The sequence below is a fragment of the Protobothrops mucrosquamatus genome, unplaced genomic scaffold, assembly GCF_001527695.2.
Source record: "Protobothrops mucrosquamatus isolate PMUCROS unplaced genomic scaffold, P.Mucros_1.0 scaffold_146, whole genome shotgun sequence".
Taxonomy (NCBI): Eukaryota; Metazoa; Chordata; class Lepidosauria; order Squamata; family Viperidae; genus Protobothrops; species Protobothrops mucrosquamatus.
In genome coordinates, this window is record NW_015386222.1 from 353,205 (window position 1) to 374,734 (window position 21,530).

The following is a 21,530-nucleotide window of genomic DNA, read 5'->3' on the forward strand; positions in this document are numbered from 1 at the left end:
TGAACAGATAGGATTTCCTCTTTCTCTTTGACGGTAAATCCCAGGATCATCCACCATAAATAATGAAAAATAAAAAGGAACCTTGTGCAAATAAATATACTGTCTCAAGGTGCAGTGAGGGCCTTCAGTGTCAAAAGTTCTAGAAGGGAATTAGAAAAGGATTATGTTAACAATAGCTATTTGTTGTAATGTCAAGGATGCACTCTCTAAATTCTACTAATTATTATTACAGGCTAATAATAGTTGCTAAGGAATTTGAGCAGAAAGTTATACTATTCACATGTGGTTTGCATGAAGGATTTCAAGGAGATCCAAATGGTTGAAGAAAAAACAGATGGTTGGACTAAAGGGGGGGCTTTATTCTCCTATAAGTATTTTGAATGTATAACATTAAGCTGATTTTTATTGGAATGAAGAAAATCTGGCTGAACACTTTCATTTGTGCTGCTCCCCCTCCCCATCTCAAGTCCAATGAAATTCAACATTCCCTGAATGTTATCAGGTGTATAATTGACAGCTACAATGTAAAACAAATGACAACAATAAAAATGAGACACATTTTCAAAAGTTGTTTTTATATTCGAACATTTAAGTCAAACCAGTAAGAAAGCTTATACAAATTTAAAATGGTAGCATTTTTTAAATTACAGTGGTGAAAATGGCATTATTATACAATTATGTAGTTTGAAAGTAGGGAACACAGGTAGTGGTTCAGAGGATTTACTTCTGAAACTGCCTAACTGCCCCCAAAACGGCATGGTTTGTGAGGAGGGTCAGCATTGTCCAGAGAGAGAACAGAATGTTCTGGAAGTCTCTGGAAAATTCTGTTCTGATATCAGTTAAGTTATATACATCTCTATTTGGAACCTTCGTTACTATCACACATACACAAAAGACATCTAAAATGTTTATGTAGAACTCTAACAAAAATGTCACCATACAGAGTTTCTATTTGATTTCTTGTTCACATAAACCTTCCTATCAGTTGTGTTCAGATCTGCACAAAGATTCCCCAAAGACAGGAAGGGCTACTAATATGAAGTCTCAATCTTCAAAATGTTCCAGTTCCTGATTTGTGACATTTAATCTAAATGGATTGCATGAGAATAACTCATCTTAGTCCATACGATGACCTCCATGAAACTGAATTGTCATGTACTTTTTTTCTTCTTAAATTTTTGAGGAGTACTGAATCTTGCTTATAATTCTTGGAGGCAAACAGAACAAAAAATGTTGCCAAATGGTCCAACTCAGTACAGTTTTTCTTCTAAAAGCTTCTTAAAGAGCTTCACAATCCATGAAGATCCTAAGGTAGTGACAATTGTAATACAGTTTTCAATGAAGTATAACATTGACACGGCGACACTGCATTGCACATAGTACTTTAAGAAGCAGTTATAGCAAAGCCCAAGAGCTTTTTTTCACAGAAAATTCCATTATAAATAGGACGGTCCACTCGTCTTTTTCCTATTTGCAAACAGTCTTTCATTTCCACATCAGGAAAAGAGTGTCCCTCTGTATTTCAAAGACAGTGATTTTGTGTCAGTCAAATCTGAAAAAAACCGCTTCAGTCACTCAATCTGTGCTTGTCACTGTTTTGCCTTTTTCACTATAGTGCCAACAGCTGAAATTACTGTTGTCTTGGATCCACTTGCACTGGTAGTTACAGTTACAACAGCTGGCAATGTTGCAGTGGTTGTGAGAATGGTGGGCTGAGCTATTGTTGTCACAGGAATGGCAGAATCCCATTTGCTTTTCCTCTTCTGTGCATCTGTGTATTGAAAGAAGCATGAATTTTAGCAGTTTTGGTTAGATAAAATTCTCCTTATCACAAATTTACTTTCTCCCAAAAGTAGAATGATTTTAAAGTCATCTCATCCCACCTCAAAATGCTGTTGGGGGAATCATTAATCTCAAATGAGTTTTCCAATTCAGTGACATTATTGTCACATTTGAGACTAACAAATGATTGCTATAAGCTTGCATGCATACTCTATTGATGGAAACCTTATTTATTTATTTAGATTTATAAGACTGCACAACTCAAAGCCAACTTTGGGTGGTGAACTATTAAAAACCCATAAAGAATATTAATGGGGGGAAACATGCATCATAACCCAAAGCAACAATACATATCAAATGGGCGCATCACCAACACATCCCACAGCCTGGGGCCAATGGCCAGTTTTTGAAAAATGTATAAAGGCTTGCAGGGTCAGGGCAACCCAATCCCTGGGGTTCCAGGAGGCAGGCACTACAACAGAAAAGATGCACTTTCTGGACCCCCTCGGATGACAGTGCTTAATAGCTAGGACACAAAGCACATCCACTGTGTCAGATCTTATGAGGCAGACAAAAATAATAGGACAGAGGCGATCTCTTAGACGGCCAGGCCTGAGTGATCACAAGAAGAAACTTGGAGTCCAGGCAAGGGTACAACTTGTAGCATAGCAGATGAATCTGTGAAGGCCATGAACCTGTAGAAGATCCTTTGGTCCACAGTTGTCATGAGGTAATTGGACAGAGGCTGTGAAATCCAGGAAGACTCCCACATTGTATGCCAGTCTTGAACAAGACTATGTAGCCTAAACAGCTTCCAGACACTGAACATAACAGCGATCACTTGGTTGACCAGTGTCAAGATGCACAATGTTGAAAAAGTGGTGGACAAATGAGAAAGCATGAAGGAAGAACAAAAATTCAAACCCAGACTTGTCACTTACCTCCACCCGCAGTGCTAGCTGTTGTGGTGGTTGTAGAGGGAGCATTTGTTGTCCCTTTCTTAGTGCCTGTTACAAATTCAATCTAGAGCAGAAAAAAAAGAAGGGCCATTATACTCTGTGCTTCTGATTTTTATCCAAAGGAATTAAGAACATGCCAAAACAAATGATTAAAAACACATCTGTGCTCCTGTGTTCTTAATTCTGGCAGGATTACAGAGATTCAATAAATGAGCAGTCAGCTATTTACCAGGAAATAATAATGATTTTTCTTCATGAATAGCAGACAAGAGGGGGTCTCCTCCATTTTCCATCTTATTCAAGTACTAGCTCTCTTAATTAGAATAAAGGGGTTTAAACAATTAATTAAAACTTCATACTATTTAACATTAAAAACATAAGGAAATTAGAATTTCTAGAATGCATGTCTCTACATGCATAACCTTAACACTTTGCATTAACAATGGCAATTCAGTAGCTGGGAAAAATCCCAACAATCTCATTATATTTCAAGAACTGCAAGATCATTGCAGGAAGGAGGCTAATTGTAGAATTATGCAATTACACTACAATGCAAGGAACAATTTGAATGGCTGTGACAAGAACAAAAGTCCAAATGTGCTACTGAGAAACCCTCACTTATAACTTATTAACTATTTGGATAATATACACTAAATCCAGGCCTTTACTAGTTAAATATACTGGGTTCTACAGGAAGGAGATCAAGTTGGTTCTGAGGTAAACAATTCCTTAACGCCACTGTTTTTTCAAGATAGAGATACACAAATACACAGAGTCCTCGACTTACAGCACAATTGAGTCCCAAATATCTGTTGCTAAGTGAGACATTTGTTAAATGAGTTTTGCAACTTTTCTTGCCGTAGTTAAGTTAGTAACACGGTTTTAAATGAATCTGGTTTCCCCATTGACTTTGCTTGTTGGAAGGTCACAAAAGGGGATCATGTGACCCTGGGACACTGCAACCGTCATAAATATGAGCCAGTTGCCAAGCGTCTGAATTTTGATCACATGAGCATGGGGATGCTGTAAGTGTGAAAAGCATATCAGTCACTTTTTAGTGCCGTTATAACTTCAAATGGTCACTAAATGAACTGTTGTAAGTTGAGGACCATCTGTGAACACACATAAATATAAAAAAAATTGTAAAGTGTTCCATTATTGAGAATAGAAACATGGCTCTCTCTCTCTATATATATATATATCTCCATACTTACTTCTCATCCTTATCTATGCTTTTGGAATACTTTAAAATATCTGTCATTGCTGTTCAAGAAAAGAATGTCTAATTTGCTTAATTTAATTAACTGCAATCAAAGTACAAACTGGGGAATGCAACACTTTAATTTTTTTACATTCCAAAATGTAACTGATACATACCTTTGTTCGCTCTTTCTTGGCCTTTTCTAGCTTGTCCATTTCTATTTTCTGAGCTTTTGCTGAAAAGAGAGTCACAACAACAGTAAACACATGCAACAGATTCAAATATGTGGGTCAAAGTAGTAGTATCTCAAATAATACTTTCAGCATCTAACCCTATCTAATAAAAACATTTATTCCCCAGATTACAGAATATTGCAAGTTTCCTCTAATTCAGTTAAAGGGGAAATAAAAGCCATAACTAATGCTTTGAGCTCTTTAAAAAAAAAAAAGAGGGAGAGAAAGAGAGAGCATATAAAGACAAATGCATTATTTTAACCACACATTTTCCCCATTTGGCTAGAACAGTGAGGGCGAATCTTTTAGAGACCGAGTGCCCCAAACCCCCCGCCACCCATCCCCACTCCGCCGTGCCCGCTGGATCACCCATCACCTCCACGGCCCGCCACAGATCACCCAGGCAGCCCAGCAGCACCATGGTGGCCACGCCCTCTGCCCATGCCCTGCAGCAGCATCTGCGTGCAATGGGGTGCAAGGGCGAGTCTTGTCCCCGCTGCCCGGCTACCATGTCCTTGGCTGCGCAGCGTTGCATGGGCTGTGCCCAGGAGCAACTCTCCTCCGGAGGGTTGTTGGTGAGGAGGGGGCCATGGGAGGAGGTGGGGCTGGGGCGACGGTGCATGTGCCCACAGAGAGGGCACCAAGTGCCGCCTCTGGCACGCGTGCCATAGGTTCGCCACCACTGGACTAGAACTTAGAAATCTAGAGAAAGTACAAAAGAAAAATCTTCAATACCTAGTGCCTCATAATATGAATCTTCAGACCAGCCATGAGGATCAAACATATCCTAAAGGAAAAGACAGAAAAAAGCCGTTACATATGTCGATTTTATATTATGCAATATTTAAAGAAAAGGAACCCCCCTGACTTCACATCCTAGTTAAATGTAGATTACCATAAACTATTTATAGACCTATTAAAGAGATAAAAACTAGAATCATACTGTCATAAAAGATTGTGCATTTTTTTTATCTTGCCTTTTTTTTGTATATAACTCAAAACAGTGAATGTATTGAATTGTGCTATGACAATGGGAATTACAATGGACCACAAATTCTGGGAAGCAATGGTTCTAAAGCTTGATCTTTTATTTTTTTTTGTCCTTGCCATAAGAAAAGTAATTCATAATAATGGCAGAAAGGTGAAGATGGTGCCTGTTTTGTGTGATACAATATATCAGACACATATCCTATAATTGCTCCAATTTGGCAATACTCCTTTTTTCCCCCTCATGCCACAAAATAAGAAGCCGCTCCTAGTCAGAAAAGAATATAAGCCTCCAGGCTAGTTGGGAAAGAAGTTATTTTTATAACCAACAAAAGATCTACAAAAAGCTGTGATCAATCCAGTCTTTTAAATCTACTTACCTTTGGATAATTAGTGCCAAGTTCATCAATTGCACAAAACTGGATCAGCTTCTCATAGATGCTGAAACAAAGCATTGCAACATATTACTTCCATTACTTCACGTCCCATTTCAAGTCACTGAATAGTTTCTGGCTTGGAGTCAACCAGTGTGCGTGTTAGACATATTTATGCTCAAAATTGATATTGGATTATATTAGTTATATTATTTTTGGGAAGCTTTCCTAAAACACTAGAAAGTATGTCTAAATTTATTTCTCAGAGGTCCGCGGGACACAGGGAAGGGGGAATCAAGGCTGAACATTCCCATGACTACACAATGTTACCTACTATTGCTCTTCCTCTTCTACAGATGAAATGTTCCAAATCTCCTGCCTACAAAACCCATAGCGAACCATTTAACTGAACTTGGGGGGAATGATTAAGAATGAGCCATCAACCCTTTGTAGGAAATGGTATTTCAGAATACAGAATATGTTCACATGGCTTGCTTAAAATCTCTGTAGAGCGGGCGTGTCCAATCTTTTGGCTTTCCTGGGCCACACTGAGTGAAGAGGAATTGTCTTGGGCCACATACAAATAATTTTCCTTTTTAAAAAATATTTTTATTATGATCTTATGGGGCTCCATTAATTAGATGTCAACCTGCTCCCAGGTTGTACATGCCTACTATAGAGGATATTTGAGGGGGGAGAGAACCCAAGCATCAACCAGTCTGCACATATTTTCATCAAGCTTAAATAATATATTTTACACAGAAAAGCAATTGTTAAACTGTCTTCTCTTCAGCCCAATCCCAACTCATGAACAGTCCACAGATAGAGTGGTAGTACAGTATATATTTCTGGACTCCGGGTCTTCATTGTTGCATATCAATGTGAGAGCTGGAGTTTACAACTGTCAATATTATGATCCCAGAAAAGCCCTTGTATGAACATTTGGCATTCACTCAAGTTTTGAGCTTGATGGCCTAGAAATGTGCTCCCAGACTACTTCTTACCTGGGGTTTCGGAACTCTTTTTTCCTTTGAATCATCAAATTCATGTCCATGCCTTCCTTGATTTTCCTTTCATATAGCTTCTGTATTTTGTCCTAAAGGTAAAATATAAGAAGAGAAGCAAAGGAATGATGAGGGATACAGAACTTAGTACCTTCCAATGTTTTGAATTAAAGCCCAGATATTCTTGGAATACAGGGTCAATGGCTCTCAAGCTGTTGCTGGAGCTCCTAGCATCCTCTCATAATTGGCTGTATTAGCTAGTGCTATTTTGGGTTTGTGTTCAATAATGTCTGAAGGATCACAGATTCCTCAACCCTGCCTTAATCACACTGCAACAGTATAATATTCAGTCTATTCTGTGTGAACTAGGCTGTTCTTGTACAGATAGATGGTTGTTCCTCCCACTTCAAAGAGTGTTCTTCAGAATCCCACACTAATAAGTTGTTGTTTTAGATATTGTTAATGATTTCAGCCCCCTTTGCGTTAAAAAGAAACAGGATGAATATGTGAGTGTCAAGTGACAACTAACAGCATCATTTGGCTTAATAATAATAATCCTGTTAGACAGGATCTCTTTACAATTATAAAGCTATTATAATAGGAGTGAATATGAAAGAAAATGTGCTTGGTCAGATATTTTTGCAGAATCTCAGATTAAGATGGTGATTAAATACAGAAGATCTTAGTGATTACAAAGAAGAAGAAAAATCAAGGAAAATCTTACCTGTAAGTGGTTGGAACATCTGCCTTGTGGTTCTTGGGGGATTTTGATCTCATCAGGTGACATGTTCCTTACCCGCTCGGAGAAGGAAGCTAGAAAGAAAGAAGCCATCAGAATTAGAAGTTTTAGCAAATTAAGCTTATTTGTAAAAGTTGCATTGTGATAATTAACTATAGATAATCCAAACAAGTAAGTGGTTCCTAAAATCTGAGAAGCAAGTTAATTGACAAACAAGCATGCCTATAATACACTTCTCTCTGTATATTTTGAACTATAATTTTCACAATCTCCAACCACTTCCTACTAGCCACTTTGGCTAGAGTTGGGAGAAGCTGCAGTTCATGCTAAAAAGCCAACACAGTGCTGGGCTGCATTAACAGAGGGATAGAATCAAGATCACGTGAAGTATTAATACCACTTTACAATGTCTTGGTAAGGCATTGGAATACTGCATCCAATTTTGCTCACCACGATGTAAAAAAGATGCTGAGACTCTAGAAAGAGTATAGAGAAGAGCAACAAAGATGATTAGGGGACTGGAGGCTAAAACATATAAGGAACGGTTGCTGGAATTGGGTATGTCTAGTTTAATGAAGAGNAGGACGAGGGGGGACATGATAGCAGTGTTCCAATATCTCAGGGGCTGCCACAAAGAAGAGGGAGTCAAGCTATTCTCCAAAGCACCTGAAGGCAGGACAAGAAGCAACGGATGGAAACTAATCAAGGAGAGAAGCAACCTAGAACTAAGGAGAAACTTCCTGACAGTTAGAACAATTAACCAATGGAACAACCTGCCTCCAGAAGCGGTGAATGCTCCAATACTGGAAGTTTTTAAGAAGAGACTGGACAGCCATTTGTCCGAAATGGTGTAGGGTTTCCTGCCTAAGCAGGGGGTTGAACTCGATGACCTCCAAGGTCCCTTCCAACTTTATTATTATTATGGATCATCGCACAGTCAGCCAGATGTTCAGACTGGATTTGGCATTTTGTCTACCTATCGAGTCCTTATCCAGGACCTGGGATAGGCAGATGTGGATGTTTGATGGTATTACAGATATCGTCGCAGGATGGAAGCAGTTCCTAGTAAGGCTGCCTTTTGCAATTGACTAATGGCAAATTTGTCAATGCCAATGGTGTTCAAGTGGTGTTCCAGTTGTTTTGGGATTGCACCCAAGGCGCCTATTACTATTGGTACTACTACTACTACTATTATTATTATTATTATTATTATTATTATTATTATTATTATTATTATTATTATTATTATTATTATTATTATTATATTGCAGGGATCAGGACTACTGGTGTTGTTATATAGCCAAAATTTGCATTTCACAACCTATAATTTTGTAAGTTGCTTGCAGTCATCCAATTCATTAAATTTGTTTAATAAATAAATAAAACAACCTTCAATATGAGAGATCTTCAATTTAAAAGTTTTTTTTCCCATATATAAGCAAACTGTTTGTATATTTTCCCTAAGTCATTTGTTAATCAAGGGTGTGATTATTGGACTAAAATGTGAGAGCTTCAACATGCTTGTTGATGTTCCTCATTTAAAACACATTGCAAAAGGCACAATCTGATAAATATTCAGCAGGGTCGTGTATAGGCTATTGGCAAAGGAGAGAACTGGAGACATGGGACACCTTACAGGAACAGAAAAATGGCTGCTTTCCTAAGTGTATTATTCCAAGGCAACATTGTGTACTGCACTCCAGTTCTCTCCTCGGCATGAGGCTCTGCCTCTAGTCTGAAAAATTCATTTGTGAACAAATGTTTCTGCTGAATTTTCAATTGTTACTATAAAGAACATAATAGGGTGGGGCAGTTCATGGAAAAGAACAAAACCTCTTTTCATTAGTTTTGACCATTTTAACAGTACTAATCTTTGAACCTCCTCTGGTATATTGCATCTTTATTATCTTTATCTGCTGTCTATGAAAAAAAATACACACAAGTAACGGTAAAGCCACAAATCTGTGTGTAGCTTACTAAGAGTGACTCTCAGCCACGCCTCTGTTGTGATATATAGGTAATACATTCATCTGAATTTTTGTTCTACTGACAAGCTTTGGAAATTTGTTGGAGATGCTACAATTGGAGCTTTTCTTCTAGGATGGTATGCAGGGCTGAATTCTCCAGCAGTCACAAGTGACAAAGAAATGTTCTTTGACATTTCCAGAGAATGTGTTTTTATGAGAAAAGAAATCTTGCCAACATCTCCAGAGAAACGCAACCTGGTTTCAGAACCTCCTGACAACAAGCTACAGACTTACTTCAGATTAGAGCTGCTGTTTGTGAGGGTTGGGTGACTGTTTTTAATTAAGAACTGCACTTCAGTAGGGGCAGGGGAGGCAAAAAGCAAAACACAAAAGATATTTATTGATCTTGGAGATTAGACAAGAGTCCCAACACTTGGGACAAGATGAGGGGGGCTTTTTTTGGGATTGCGTAAGGGCAAAATCCTGAATATATTACTTAGCCTAAACTGAAATCAATGGAGAATGGAAAACTTAAGTATGTATTTACTGTGTGCCACCTGTAAACAAAAGCTTTGGATTTATCTAAAACTTCTCACTACCATTTTACATTAAAAAAAAAAATGAAGACATGCTCAGACAAATCACACAGAAACAGCATGCTGCTTGGAGAGCGACTTAACAATCAAATAGCAAATACTACACAGCAGATAATAATTCTCGATTGTGGTGTATTCTATGCTCATTTTCCAATGGGTGCCTAAAGCCACCCTCGGTGCTCCAGGGCCCAATGGGAGACTTGATGCCAAATTTTTCTGTATCAGTTTACCACAATAGCTAACATATTATACTAATCCTTTAAGCGAAAGACAATCAAAGAGAGAAAAGGTTATAACATATATTAAAAAGCAATTAGTGGGGTAGGGAAAGCCTCTGTATGGGTATTTAAATCAACTGGATACCTAAGCTTGAGATTAGTACAGTATACCGAAAGAAGAAAACAAAGGGTAATTACATCTGGTATTTTCACTCCAGTATCTTTCCTTTGAAAAGGAATACAATGCCAGGATACAATGGTAGACATTTATGCATTATTCCTTATGCGTTTTTGGCAAAGACGGAATTTTACTTTTGTTTTAAGCCCAATCAGTGACACCGGGCTGCAACTCCTGCCAGGGTGTGTCCCCTTGCTGCTTTCCAGACTAAAGAATCTTGCACTGGGAATCCAGGATGTTGACTCTAAATATGACGCACCACTATGAGCACAACCAGCACTTTTGTAAAATAAATAATTATTCATACCTTGCAGCTATGATTTTGACAAAAAATGTTTGACTAAGGCGATGCAAGCCCCTGTAATAAGCTGGGACTTGACTGGAATTAGAAATGTATCATGAAATAGTCCAACATCAGCAGTATAAGAAATCTGCTTTGTTCAGGTTTTTTTAACCCACATACTGCCTAGATGTGCTTTATTGGCAGAACATAACCCAGCATTAGAGAATCTTTTCTAGGGGTTGAAGCACCAAGCTAGAAGCTGGGAGACCTTGAGTTTTAGCCTCATCTAAGCCCAAGACCAGCTGGGTGACTTTGGCCAGTCACTCTCTTTCTCTCAGCCTTAAGAAGGAGGCCACGGGAAAGCACTTCCAAAACCTTGCGAAGAAGACTGCAGCAACTGGCCAAGGCAGTCGTCGCCAGGAGTCAAGACTGATTCAAAGACACAGAACCTCCCCTGCTCTTAAAGGAGCTCTACAGAGCTGTACCATCTTGCATTTCTCCAAACCAAGAGCCTTCGTTATCTTATCGGGACAGGTAGACCTCAACTTACGATCACAACCGAGTCCAAAATTTCCGTTTCTGAGAGAGGCAGGTTTTGACCCATTTTATGACTTAATTATTGCCACAGATGTTAAGTGGATCACTGCAGTTGTTAAATTAGCAACATGGTTGTAAAGTGGATCTGGCTTCCCCACCGACTTTGCTCGTCAGAAGGTCGCAAAAGGTGATCCCATGACCCTGGGACACTGCAGCCGTCATAAATAGGAACCAGTTGCTAAGCTTTCCAATTTTGATCATCTGACCATGGAGATGCTGCAATGGCCATACATGTGAAAACTGGCCTTAAGGCATTTTTTTCGGTGCCATGTGACTTTGAACAGACACTAAACGAATGGCTGTAAGTCAAGCGCTACCTATACTTCTGCCACATATTAATTGGATGCAATTTCTCCTCAAGTCAGCTACTGATCTTTCCTTGTGCCTCACAGGGAAATTATATTATGCCTTTACAATATTTTCTGAAAACTGAGTTTTTCATTAGTTTTCAAGCTTTCCCTCTAGTGGATGGATGAATACGATGAATAAGGTTTACAGCAACCATTTGAAATGGACTGTTTCCTCAGAGAAAGTCTTTGTTAGCAGGTTACAATTATAGCAGTAACAAAACATCAACAATACAATTACACATCCAACCAAGTAAGCAATTGTAAAAAAATTAAAACCATTCAATAAAAAAAATCATAGAAACAATCAATAGATATGCAATAATATACATGGCAACGTTAAGAATAGTTCCATTTTTAACTATTTCCTAAAGCAAAGTAAGGTTGATTATTTTTGCATGTCATCCTTTATAGCAGACTACCAGAAATTCTGCAACATGAGTTGTAGAAAAGGCATCACCATTATCCAGGTCTGTGCTCTAAAGTGTGATTGTATTGCCTGCATCTTATCTCTACAAAGCACAGAAGAACAGGGTGTGTTTTTACTTCTATATCAAAACTTCCCAACCATTTTATGAATTGTTAAACATGCTAGCATAAAATGGCTGCAAACTAGGACAAGGCAATCTAGGTAAAGTCAATCATAATATGATTCCTAAAAAGATTATGTAAATCATTGCGGCAATATATTATAGAAATGTAAGTCTCACTTTACAAAAGGCACATAACAAGACTGAAACTTGCCTTTTGCTTCATGGAGTAGGAGCTGCCCATGTCCAAGAGAAAGCAAGCCAATTAGCCCTCTGCAAATTTATTTCTCCAAGATCACTCATAAGTCAAACCACACATTCATTGCCCAAATCAAATGCCTGTTCAATTAACACTCTATCAACTATTTTTCCCCTCCGGCAACTTGCTAAAACTTAATTCTTCTCTTTATTCCAGGGCCATCAATCATTTTCAACTGTTTTGTGTTCATTCGTGCTCTGCTATACCCCACTCCTATCTGTTTCTGCCCTCCCCTCCGCCCTCCGCCCAATTTACGTGGCAGTTCTGAAATCCCTTTTTCTTTTTCATGTTTTCACCGAGCCATTGACCATGCTAAAGTCTAATGTGTTGGGCTCTAATCTCCATCATTGTCATTTCTCAATGACTCTGGTGGTTGGAAGATGGCATTTAAGCCAGCAGTTCAGTGCATATACGTATATTAAAGTGTAGGTGTATGTGTGTGTGTGTATGTGTATGTATGTATATATGTATACGGTTGGAAGAGTAATTAAGAGGGGGGGGAAACTAGTTCATTATAGTGTTCATTAAGGGGGGTTGGACTGGATTGGTATGATATAGATTGAAGACTCCAAGTTAGCCACAGACTTCGCTGGATAGTTTTGGAATGCCCATCTTTCCTCAGAGCAATCTACCTTACAGGATTGCTTTGGAAGGTGTAAAATAGGTAGAGATCATCATGTAAGCTGCCTCGAGCAGTATGGATATATGCATAAAAAAAATCCCCCCGCAAAGCCTAACTGTAGTGAAATCATAAGAAGCCAGAGGTAGAACAAAAGCCTAAACATTTAATTTTTGAAGGAAACATGCTCAAGCTTGTAAAAGGAAAATACAAGAATATTGTGCATCTCTCTCGTGTTGAAATAGTTTCCTGCTTTAGCTACATTGCAAAATTATGCTTATATCTAAGTTTTTAATAAGTAATATTAATAACTAATAAACAGTACTAAAAAAACGGGGGTCAGCCACTCTTTTGCAAAATGGAATTGTCTATCTACTTATGCCTGGCTGAAGTACTGCACCTAAGTGTTCAATGTGCAGAAAAATCTTTGCAGAAACAACAGGGAAGTAATGAATTTTAAACTGGCATTTTCTTCAGTCCAAGATTGTCTTAATCTTATGGAAAGCAGAGCAGGTTTTCTTACTTTCTGGCAGCAGCAAAACAGACATATCAGGAGCATCAATGTGCCAATCAATCATACATTTCGCAACAGAAATACAATTAACTAACTTATTCAGGGATTCAAGGATACACAATGAAATCAACATATTTTAATATTAATTCCTGATAACGTTCCTTTCCCAACTCTTGTATATCACCTTAATAACACTGGGGCATTTTTGCAAACACTAAAATAAAATCTCAGTATTGTACCCATTATTTTTTCTAAATGATGGATAACTGTTTGGGTCTTTGATTCCTGCATCAGGAAGAAGCATAAATTCATTTATAGAAAGAAATCTGTGGGACCAGGAAACCACTGAAGAGATTTGGATTTTTTTTTTCTCAAGCACCTTTCCCCAGCAATATCCTGTGTCACTCAAGGATATAAAATGGATTCATGTAATAATTAAAGAGAAAATAAACAAAGTGGGTGGAAAGGACTGCATGTTCTTCTGTAGTTGGGCCAAAAAAAAAGGATCCCTGCTATAGTTTATGATGTAGATGAACAGAATAACCATTGCCCTCTGTAGTCGTTTGAGGGAAAGGAGGAATATTTGGAATGAATGGGAAAGGACAAGCATGAAAAAGAAACAATTGTATAAGAAAAATGAGAATGACAGCTGCCAGAGGTGTAATTCTTACACAAAGGAGGAAAAGTAACTGGTTGTGAAGAGGTATGAATAAGCATGCACTTGAGCAGACTCAAGCAAAGAAGAAGAAACACGAGTAGGCAGAAAAAAGGTCACAGGGAAGAGAAAGGAGTCCATTAAGAACTGTTCTTTTACTGTACATGGCCATCTTGCAAAAGTTAGGCCCAGACTATAAAGCCTTTCTTCCTTCACCTCTATCCACTGGCCTTGTCTGGTTTTATAGTGAGGACAGAATTGCATGAAAATTCAAAATAGCATTAATTGTTCAAGAAAAACAAGGTGAGGACAAAAAATATTTTTTACAATACTTACCAACTAACTCCTGGGGATCCCTTTTTTCCAGTTCTGAAAAGTCCTAAGTACAAGCAAAGAAGAAAAACAACAAAGGATTAGCAAAAATACCTGTACGGTATTCAGGATTTGTAAATGCCTGAATGTATAGTATTTATTACCCAAGTCTATGCAATAAATTGCTACTCAGAGGTTCACAATACAGATGCTTAGCATGTGCAACCAAGAGCCTAAATTTGGAACAAAAAAGATTATGCCTCAAATGAACTGTAGAAAATCAGAATCAACCATATTCCCAATGTATCATCTTTTTTTTTTTACAATTTTTTTACAACTGAATGCGTTAACTTATTCCAGTAATGTCTTTGAACTTTGATACAATTTATGTTGCTGTTAGAAGGCCAGCGCCAAATTTGTTGTTTGAAATGAAACAATAAAAGGGGGAACCAAAGAGCTTGAAAAGTATCTTTCCAAATTGGGGGAATGAGGTGCTCAAATTGCAGGGTAAGATGCTGCACAATGCAGCAAAGCAACCTAATTTTATGTACGTGCTCACATGGTCTGAGGTGATGGTACCTGACAGGAAAGTGATTTGGGATTATGGTGGATAGCTCAATGAGTTCAATAACCCAAGGCCAGGTTGCTGTAAAAAAGGAAAGTTCCATTATGAGAATCCTTAGGAGCGAAGTATAAAAACTAGCAGACATAATGAAATATTGTTTTACTCTTTTGATCTCCTCACCCCCAAAAGAAGCAGAAATGGATAAAATTATCAAAAGTAAGAGCTTTTGAAGGAAGATTATGATAATGGGGTTTTTTTTAGGCTTAAGGAAAGGGCAAATAAAAGAGATATGACCGTCTGGATATCAGTTGTGCATGATTATGGAGAAATGAATAAATAAACTTTTCTCCCTCCCTCATAATGTCCAATACCAATCAATGCAGCAGTTAAATACAGATAAAAGGGGGGGGGAACTATTTCTGACAAGCAAAACAATGGAATTCACCGACATGCATGATATAGTTGGCAGGAAGAATATATATTCTCATTATTATATGGGAAACATGCGATAGATTAGGTTTTTGTGTTCATGCCTGGCTTGTGTTACCATAGGTGTGTCTGGTTACCATGAGGAAAAAAAATCTATTGGATTAGTGCTCACGAATTTCAACCTCAAAGTTAATAACTTGCAGATTCTTCTCCCAATGTTGAAATCATTATTGAGAAAAAAATTGTTCACACATTTTTGTAAGCAAGACCGTACAGATATGAACTTGAATGTATTTGAAGAGATACAGGACTTCCGGCCTTACAACTGATTAGATTCAGCTGATAGTGTCACAGCACTATGGTGTTATAGCAGCTTTATGTTTACATATGGAAGAATTTACTCAGAACTCTCCTGAATTATTAAGTGCAAAATATGAGAAAGTACTACTACCAGGAGGAAGGGTGCAAGGGACATGAAGAAAAATGGCAAGCCTAAAAAGCACAAATTCTTTTTAAATTAGACACCGGGAGCAGTAGCAGGTCTTCTGTAATTTGTCAAGACTTTGCCTTAATATCGACGGTATGCCTAACACTGCATTGATACTACTCATTCAAATGGGAAACACTGCCCATTTGTTGCCTTAGCAATATGACTGCCACAAATACTAACTACTATTTCTATTTCGCGTTGGCATAGCAGGGGATTTTGTTTTAGAAGGCCAACATTCAGTGAAGGAAGGATTACCTTGGAAATTGGCTCTACAAAATCCATAATGTCAACATAACCTTTTCTAAAAAAAACCCCTCTAAAGCAGACATGTCAAACTCGTGATGTCACGTGATGTCGCACAACGTATCGGAGCTTTTTCGGCATTGCCGGCAATAGTGTGGGCGTAGTTTCCCGATGACGCATCCGGCCTAAGGGCTGGCAGTTTGACACCCCTGCTCTAAGGGATTAAGACCTTTTCTCAATCACTAAAGATAGTTAAATAGCTTTATATAATTTTTTTTCCTAAAAGAAAGTTGTATTGTTAGTAAAATGCTCATCATAAATAGGAAGAATATAGTTTGTTTTCCTTCCTTCCTTCCTTCCTTCCTTCCTTCCTTCCTTTGCCAAGCAGCAACCTTTTGCTGCAGCAAACACCGTCTGCTTTATTTCTCATACAACTGTGTACAATTAATGATACACATTCAAATTCTGCACTAAAGTCAAATGTTAAACGTCAAACTACATATTTAAAGCTGACCCTATGCAGAGATTCCAGTTGCATAGCCAATTTTCAAAATAAAGGCAGGGGTAATAATAAAGGCTAGAAGACATAAAATCCAGGAGATTTTACATAAAATCTAGGAAAGTTTAAAATGGACTACTGTAAATCAGCAGGCCAAAAACTGTTTTCAAAATCAAGTAATACTATGTGCAATGTTAACCTCTTAAAACAAGAAATGCCAACATCATTTTTAAAAAAGCATTTCCTTTTCACACTCACAGAGGTATGGATTCCTCTTAGAAGATGCCTGTATTATCTAAGCATGAATTTTGCATCCTGAGCATTTTCAAAAAAGGAAAAAAAAAAGAGTCTGCAATCATGTCAGCTGGAGCCTGACTACCCATCTCCATATTGTAAAACAAGATCTAACATATCACGTACGTTCTGATTAATTGTTTGCACTTATAATTGGAGACTGCCTGGACAAGTCCCTGCAGTTTTTTGACAAGGCTTTTTAGAAGTGGTTTGCTGAGAGAAAATGACTAGCCCAAAGTGATCCAGCTGGCTTTTTGCCCAAGACAGGACTAGAACTGGTAGTCTCCAAGTTTCTAGCCTGATGCCTTAGCGACTACACAAAACTGGCTGTCCCAATAAGAAACTATTCCTATTCTATTCAAACGGAAAGAACAATTACAAGGCAGTTATCATTATTCTCTATTGTTCTCATCATGGCTAAGTATACATTCCTGTGTACAAAGGCTAATGAAAATAAAAAATAAAAAACTTGACGATCCCATCAGAAATAGACTGTTCTGGGAATCTCACAAACAAGGCAGGAAAATAACCTCCCCCCCCTCCTGTGTGTTTGTTGGAATCCAGAAGGGCACTATGATGAACATAGGTTCTAGTCTATTCTCAAATACAACACCATAGGTAGAAATTCTAACTACTGATTCAACCAATGAGTATGTTTTTTCACCAGGAAATACACCAAAGAGAATTCTTCAAGATAAACGTAGCAAATGGAATTTGCATCCTTTGGCAAAAAGGTTCAACATCACTCTCTAACTTTCTTGGGCACCAGCTTAGCTGTGTGGAAATCCCACCCGGCTCCCATTTCCTTATATAAGAATGAGTAACAAGATATACTGTTCTCCCTTAGGCAAGGTTTGCATTCTCTGATGTTGTAAACTTACTGAGCAGCAGCTTCTCTTAATTTTTTATGAGGCTGCCACAACAATAAGGCAACTGCAATCACATTAAGGGCTATTTTGTTCTAACAGCAGTCTTCTAGTTTGAATTTGGTACTACAATGCTCTGCCACACAAAGTTTGTGACTTGTGTTTCTTACTCACTACAGGTACAGTCCTCACACAGCTCTAGTTGGAGATCTCATGCCATTTTAACCAAAAGCAGAGCTGCTTCAGTTTTAGTCCTACTTTTAATTTGAAAATGTTTTAATAGTAATAGTCATGATTTTGGAAGATCACCACTGTAGTCTATTGAAAAATAACTAAATGGAAGCATCCCGTTCACTGAGTTAATTTGAATGATACGTAAGGACAAATCTAAGATCTACTTGGCCACAATGCCCTTCTCCTTCCAGTACAAGTGTTAGACTTTGGTCAATGTGCAAAGCTATAGAAATAAACCCGTTTCAAACAATAATTTACAAAGTTAATTAATATAAACAACTAACCTTAATAAATTATGGTATCAAAATTAACATTTTGAAATGTGCAAGTTCCTCCTGCCTGCAGTTAATCTAAAAAAGAAACTTCTACTCTACAACAAGGCTTTTCAACCTTTTCACCCATTGTACCACCTTTAGGATATGCCAATATCCAAGTACCACCAGTCGCCTAGCAAGGTGTCAAAAACTTGATGACCCCCCCAAAAAAGGAAAAAAGTGATAAAGTACAGGTAGTCCTCGACTTACAACAGTTCGCTTAGTGACTGTTCGAAGTTACAGTGGCACTGAAAAAAGTGGCCCTCAAGCCACAGCCGAGCAAGACACCTGCCTGCCCACCCGGCGATGCTCTTCCTTCTGCCTGAGGTTTTCATTGTTGTGAGCATTTCTGTTGAGGATTGGCAGCAGGAGTGGGGTGGGGGTGTTTGGTTTTTATTCCACCCATCTGCTGGGTGGTTGCAGCAGGTTTTGGCCACATGACCCTGGGACACTGTGACTGTCATAAATATGAATTAGTTGCCAAGCATCTGAATGTAAATCACAAGACCCTGGAGATGCTACAACATTCCAGCTGATCGGTGCTTCTTCTGGGCTCAGCAGAAGTGCCAGGATCGGTGCTTCTTTTCAGCTGATTGGTGCTTCTTCAGGGCTCAGCAGAAGCACCAGGATCAGCGCCGAGCTCCAGCTGGAGCTGGCGCTGATCCTGGCGCTTCCACTGAGCCCTGACAGTCCCGAAGAAGCGCCAATCAGCTGGAAAGCGGCACTGATCCTGGCACTTCCGCTGAGCCCTGACAGCCCTGCAGCTCCAGCCATCTCTCGCTCAGGCTTGTGCGGTGCTGCCGTCACTTCAGATCATTCCCCTCCCCCGCTACCACTTTTCTAGGATGGTCGTGGACCACCTGCCAGGTGCCAATGTACCACAGGTGGTACCCGTACCACTGGTTGAAAAGCCCTGCTCTACAAGATCCAATCTAAGTTGGTCACCGGGACCAGAAGTTTAGTCTTCTGAGCTTTCAGATTCGTGCTGGAGCCCATCCTCAGGGAACTTCTCTCTACTAGAATGTGTGTTTTGGGCTATTCTGTGTGTTATATTTATCTGGTGCCATCCTATAGGTTGATTGGTGTGGTGATGGCCGGGGATTGGCTGTTGTTTCCTTGTGCTGCCAAGTGCTTTTCTACTCTGTCTATGGAGATTCTCAATCATCCAAGTCATGGTAGTCCCAAAGGTGCTTTTCCAAAAGGCAACTAACTTTCTTGGTTTTTCCCCTTGAAAACATTTGCTTCTCACCCAAGAAGCTTCTTCAGTTCTACTCTATTCTACTCTCTTCCTCAAAGCTCTGTCTGAAGAATATGAAAATCCAGGAACAAGGAAAGCAAACCTTATACCTGTGGCACTCCACTATGTACAAACATTATGTATGCCAATACATTTTTAAGAATTTATTTAAAAACACTACTACGGTACACTAAATACTTCTTTCAGTGTTTGGATTGATTCCTATTATCTTTTCATATTTTAAAGGAAAAATATATGGACCCATTCGGTTAAATTTGACCGATAGAAAATTACTAGAAACAGATACAATTTCCCCTCCAATTGGACCAGGAACCTCTTTTAATTAAAATATAGCAGCAGCCAAAACATGGGACTAAAACATAGAACTAATTGTAGCCTTTGGAGATTTGAAACATATCAAAACCATTAGTCACATAAAGAATCCAAGGTCCTGCAAAATAAAATCAACCTTCAGGAGCTCATCTTGCCCAAAGGATATGAATTCTACTGACAGTGAAGAATACCAGATGTTTCAAGACTGTACTAGTCCAAACCACAGCCTGTTATTATAAGATTAAATTACTATCGCTGTCAAGTACACCTTTGGGAAAGCCAGCAGACAGAGCTTTCAGTTTCATTTCAGANGTTACCACTGGCAAACTGGCTTTGGCACTTCAAATGTGCTCTAGACCAGGGCTTTTCAACCTTTTCACCCATTGTACCATTTTTAGGATATGGCAACATTCGAGTACCACCAGTCGCCTAGCAAGGGGTCAAAAACTTGACCAAAAAAAAAAAAGGAAAAAAGTGATAAAGTACAGGTAGTCCTTGACTTACAACAGTTTGCTTAGTGACTGTTCGAAGTTACAATGGCACTGATAAAAGTGCCCCCCCCAAGGTACAGCCGAGCAAGACACCTGCCTGCAGCACTCTTCCTCCTGTCCGAGGTTTTCATTGTTGCGAGGCATTTTTGTTGAGGATTGGCAGCGGGGGTGGGGTGGGGCGTGTTTGGTTTTTATTCCCGTCTGCTGGGTGGTTGCAGCAGGTTTTGGTCACTTCACATGACCCTGGGACACTGTGACCGTCATAAATATGAATCAGTTGCCAAGCATCTGAATGTAAATCACAAGACCCTGGAGATGCTGCAACATTCCAGCTGATCGGCGCTTCTTCTGGGCTCAGCAGAAGCGCCAGGATCAGTGCTGCTTTCCAGCTGATCGGCGCTTCTTCTGGGCTCAGCAGAAGCGCCAGGATCAGTGCTGCTTTTCAGCTGATCGGCGCTTCTTCTGGGATCAGCAGAAGCGCCAGGATCAGTGCTGCTTTCCAGCTGATTGGTGCTTCTTCAGGGCTCAGCTGGAGCCTGGTGCTGATCCTGGCACTTCCATTGAGACCTGACAACCCCGAAGAAGTGCCGATCAGCTGGAAAGCGGCACTGATCCTGGCGCTTCCACTGAGCCCTGACAGCTCTGCAGCTCCAGCCATCTCTCGCTCAGGCTTGTGCGGTGCTGCCACCGGTTCAGCTCATTCCCCTCCCCCACTACCGCGTTTCTAGGATGGTCGCGTACCACCTGCTAGGTGCCAATGTACCACAGGTGGTACCCATACCACTGGTTGAAAAGCCCTGCTCTAGATGTAGCATTTTCAATGTGGATTTTATATAAAGTTTCCCAAGCCACAGGACCCTCTTAGATTTTTCCCACACCCTCTTTCTTGAGACGAAATCAAAAGTTGATTTGAAATCAACAAAGACTGAAAAAAGGGAGTTTCTGGCTAAGAGGAATATCTTCTGGCAAAAAAGTAGTATTCTGATCTCTGGAGGGCCCGGGACAGGGGCTATTCCTCTGTCCTTGTTCTTTTGGACCTCTCAGCGGCTTTTGATACCGTGGACCACGGTATCATGCTGCGACGGTTGGGTGGGTTGGGAGTGGGGGGCACTGTTATGCGGTGGTTCTCCTCCTTCCTCACCGACCGTACGCAGTCTGTATTGGCAGGGGGACAGAGGTCG

The 21,530-nt window shown here is 39.4% G+C and overlaps 1 protein-coding gene across 1 annotated transcript in view; it reads right to left on the reverse strand.

Moving 5' to 3' along the window:
• Nucleotides 1-554: 554 nt before the first annotated feature.
• SAP30BP (SAP30 binding protein) overlaps nt 555-21,530 on the reverse strand; it is a 42,731-nt gene continuing 21,755 nt past the window's right edge. The window contains exons 4-11 of the mRNA XM_015819173.1: nt 14,379-14,421; nt 7,265-7,353; nt 6,541-6,632; nt 5,543-5,603; nt 4,911-4,962; nt 4,119-4,177; nt 2,724-2,805; nt 555-1,771 (exon numbers count right to left, since the gene is read on the reverse strand). Of these exons, the coding sequence (XP_015674659.1) occupies nt 1,590-1,771; nt 2,724-2,805; nt 4,119-4,177; nt 4,911-4,962; nt 5,543-5,603; nt 6,541-6,632; nt 7,265-7,353; nt 14,379-14,421 (660 nt within the window). The 3' untranslated portion in view covers nt 555-1,589. The remainder of the gene's footprint in view (nt 1,772-2,723; nt 2,806-4,118; nt 4,178-4,910; nt 4,963-5,542; nt 5,604-6,540; nt 6,633-7,264; nt 7,354-14,378; nt 14,422-21,530) is intronic.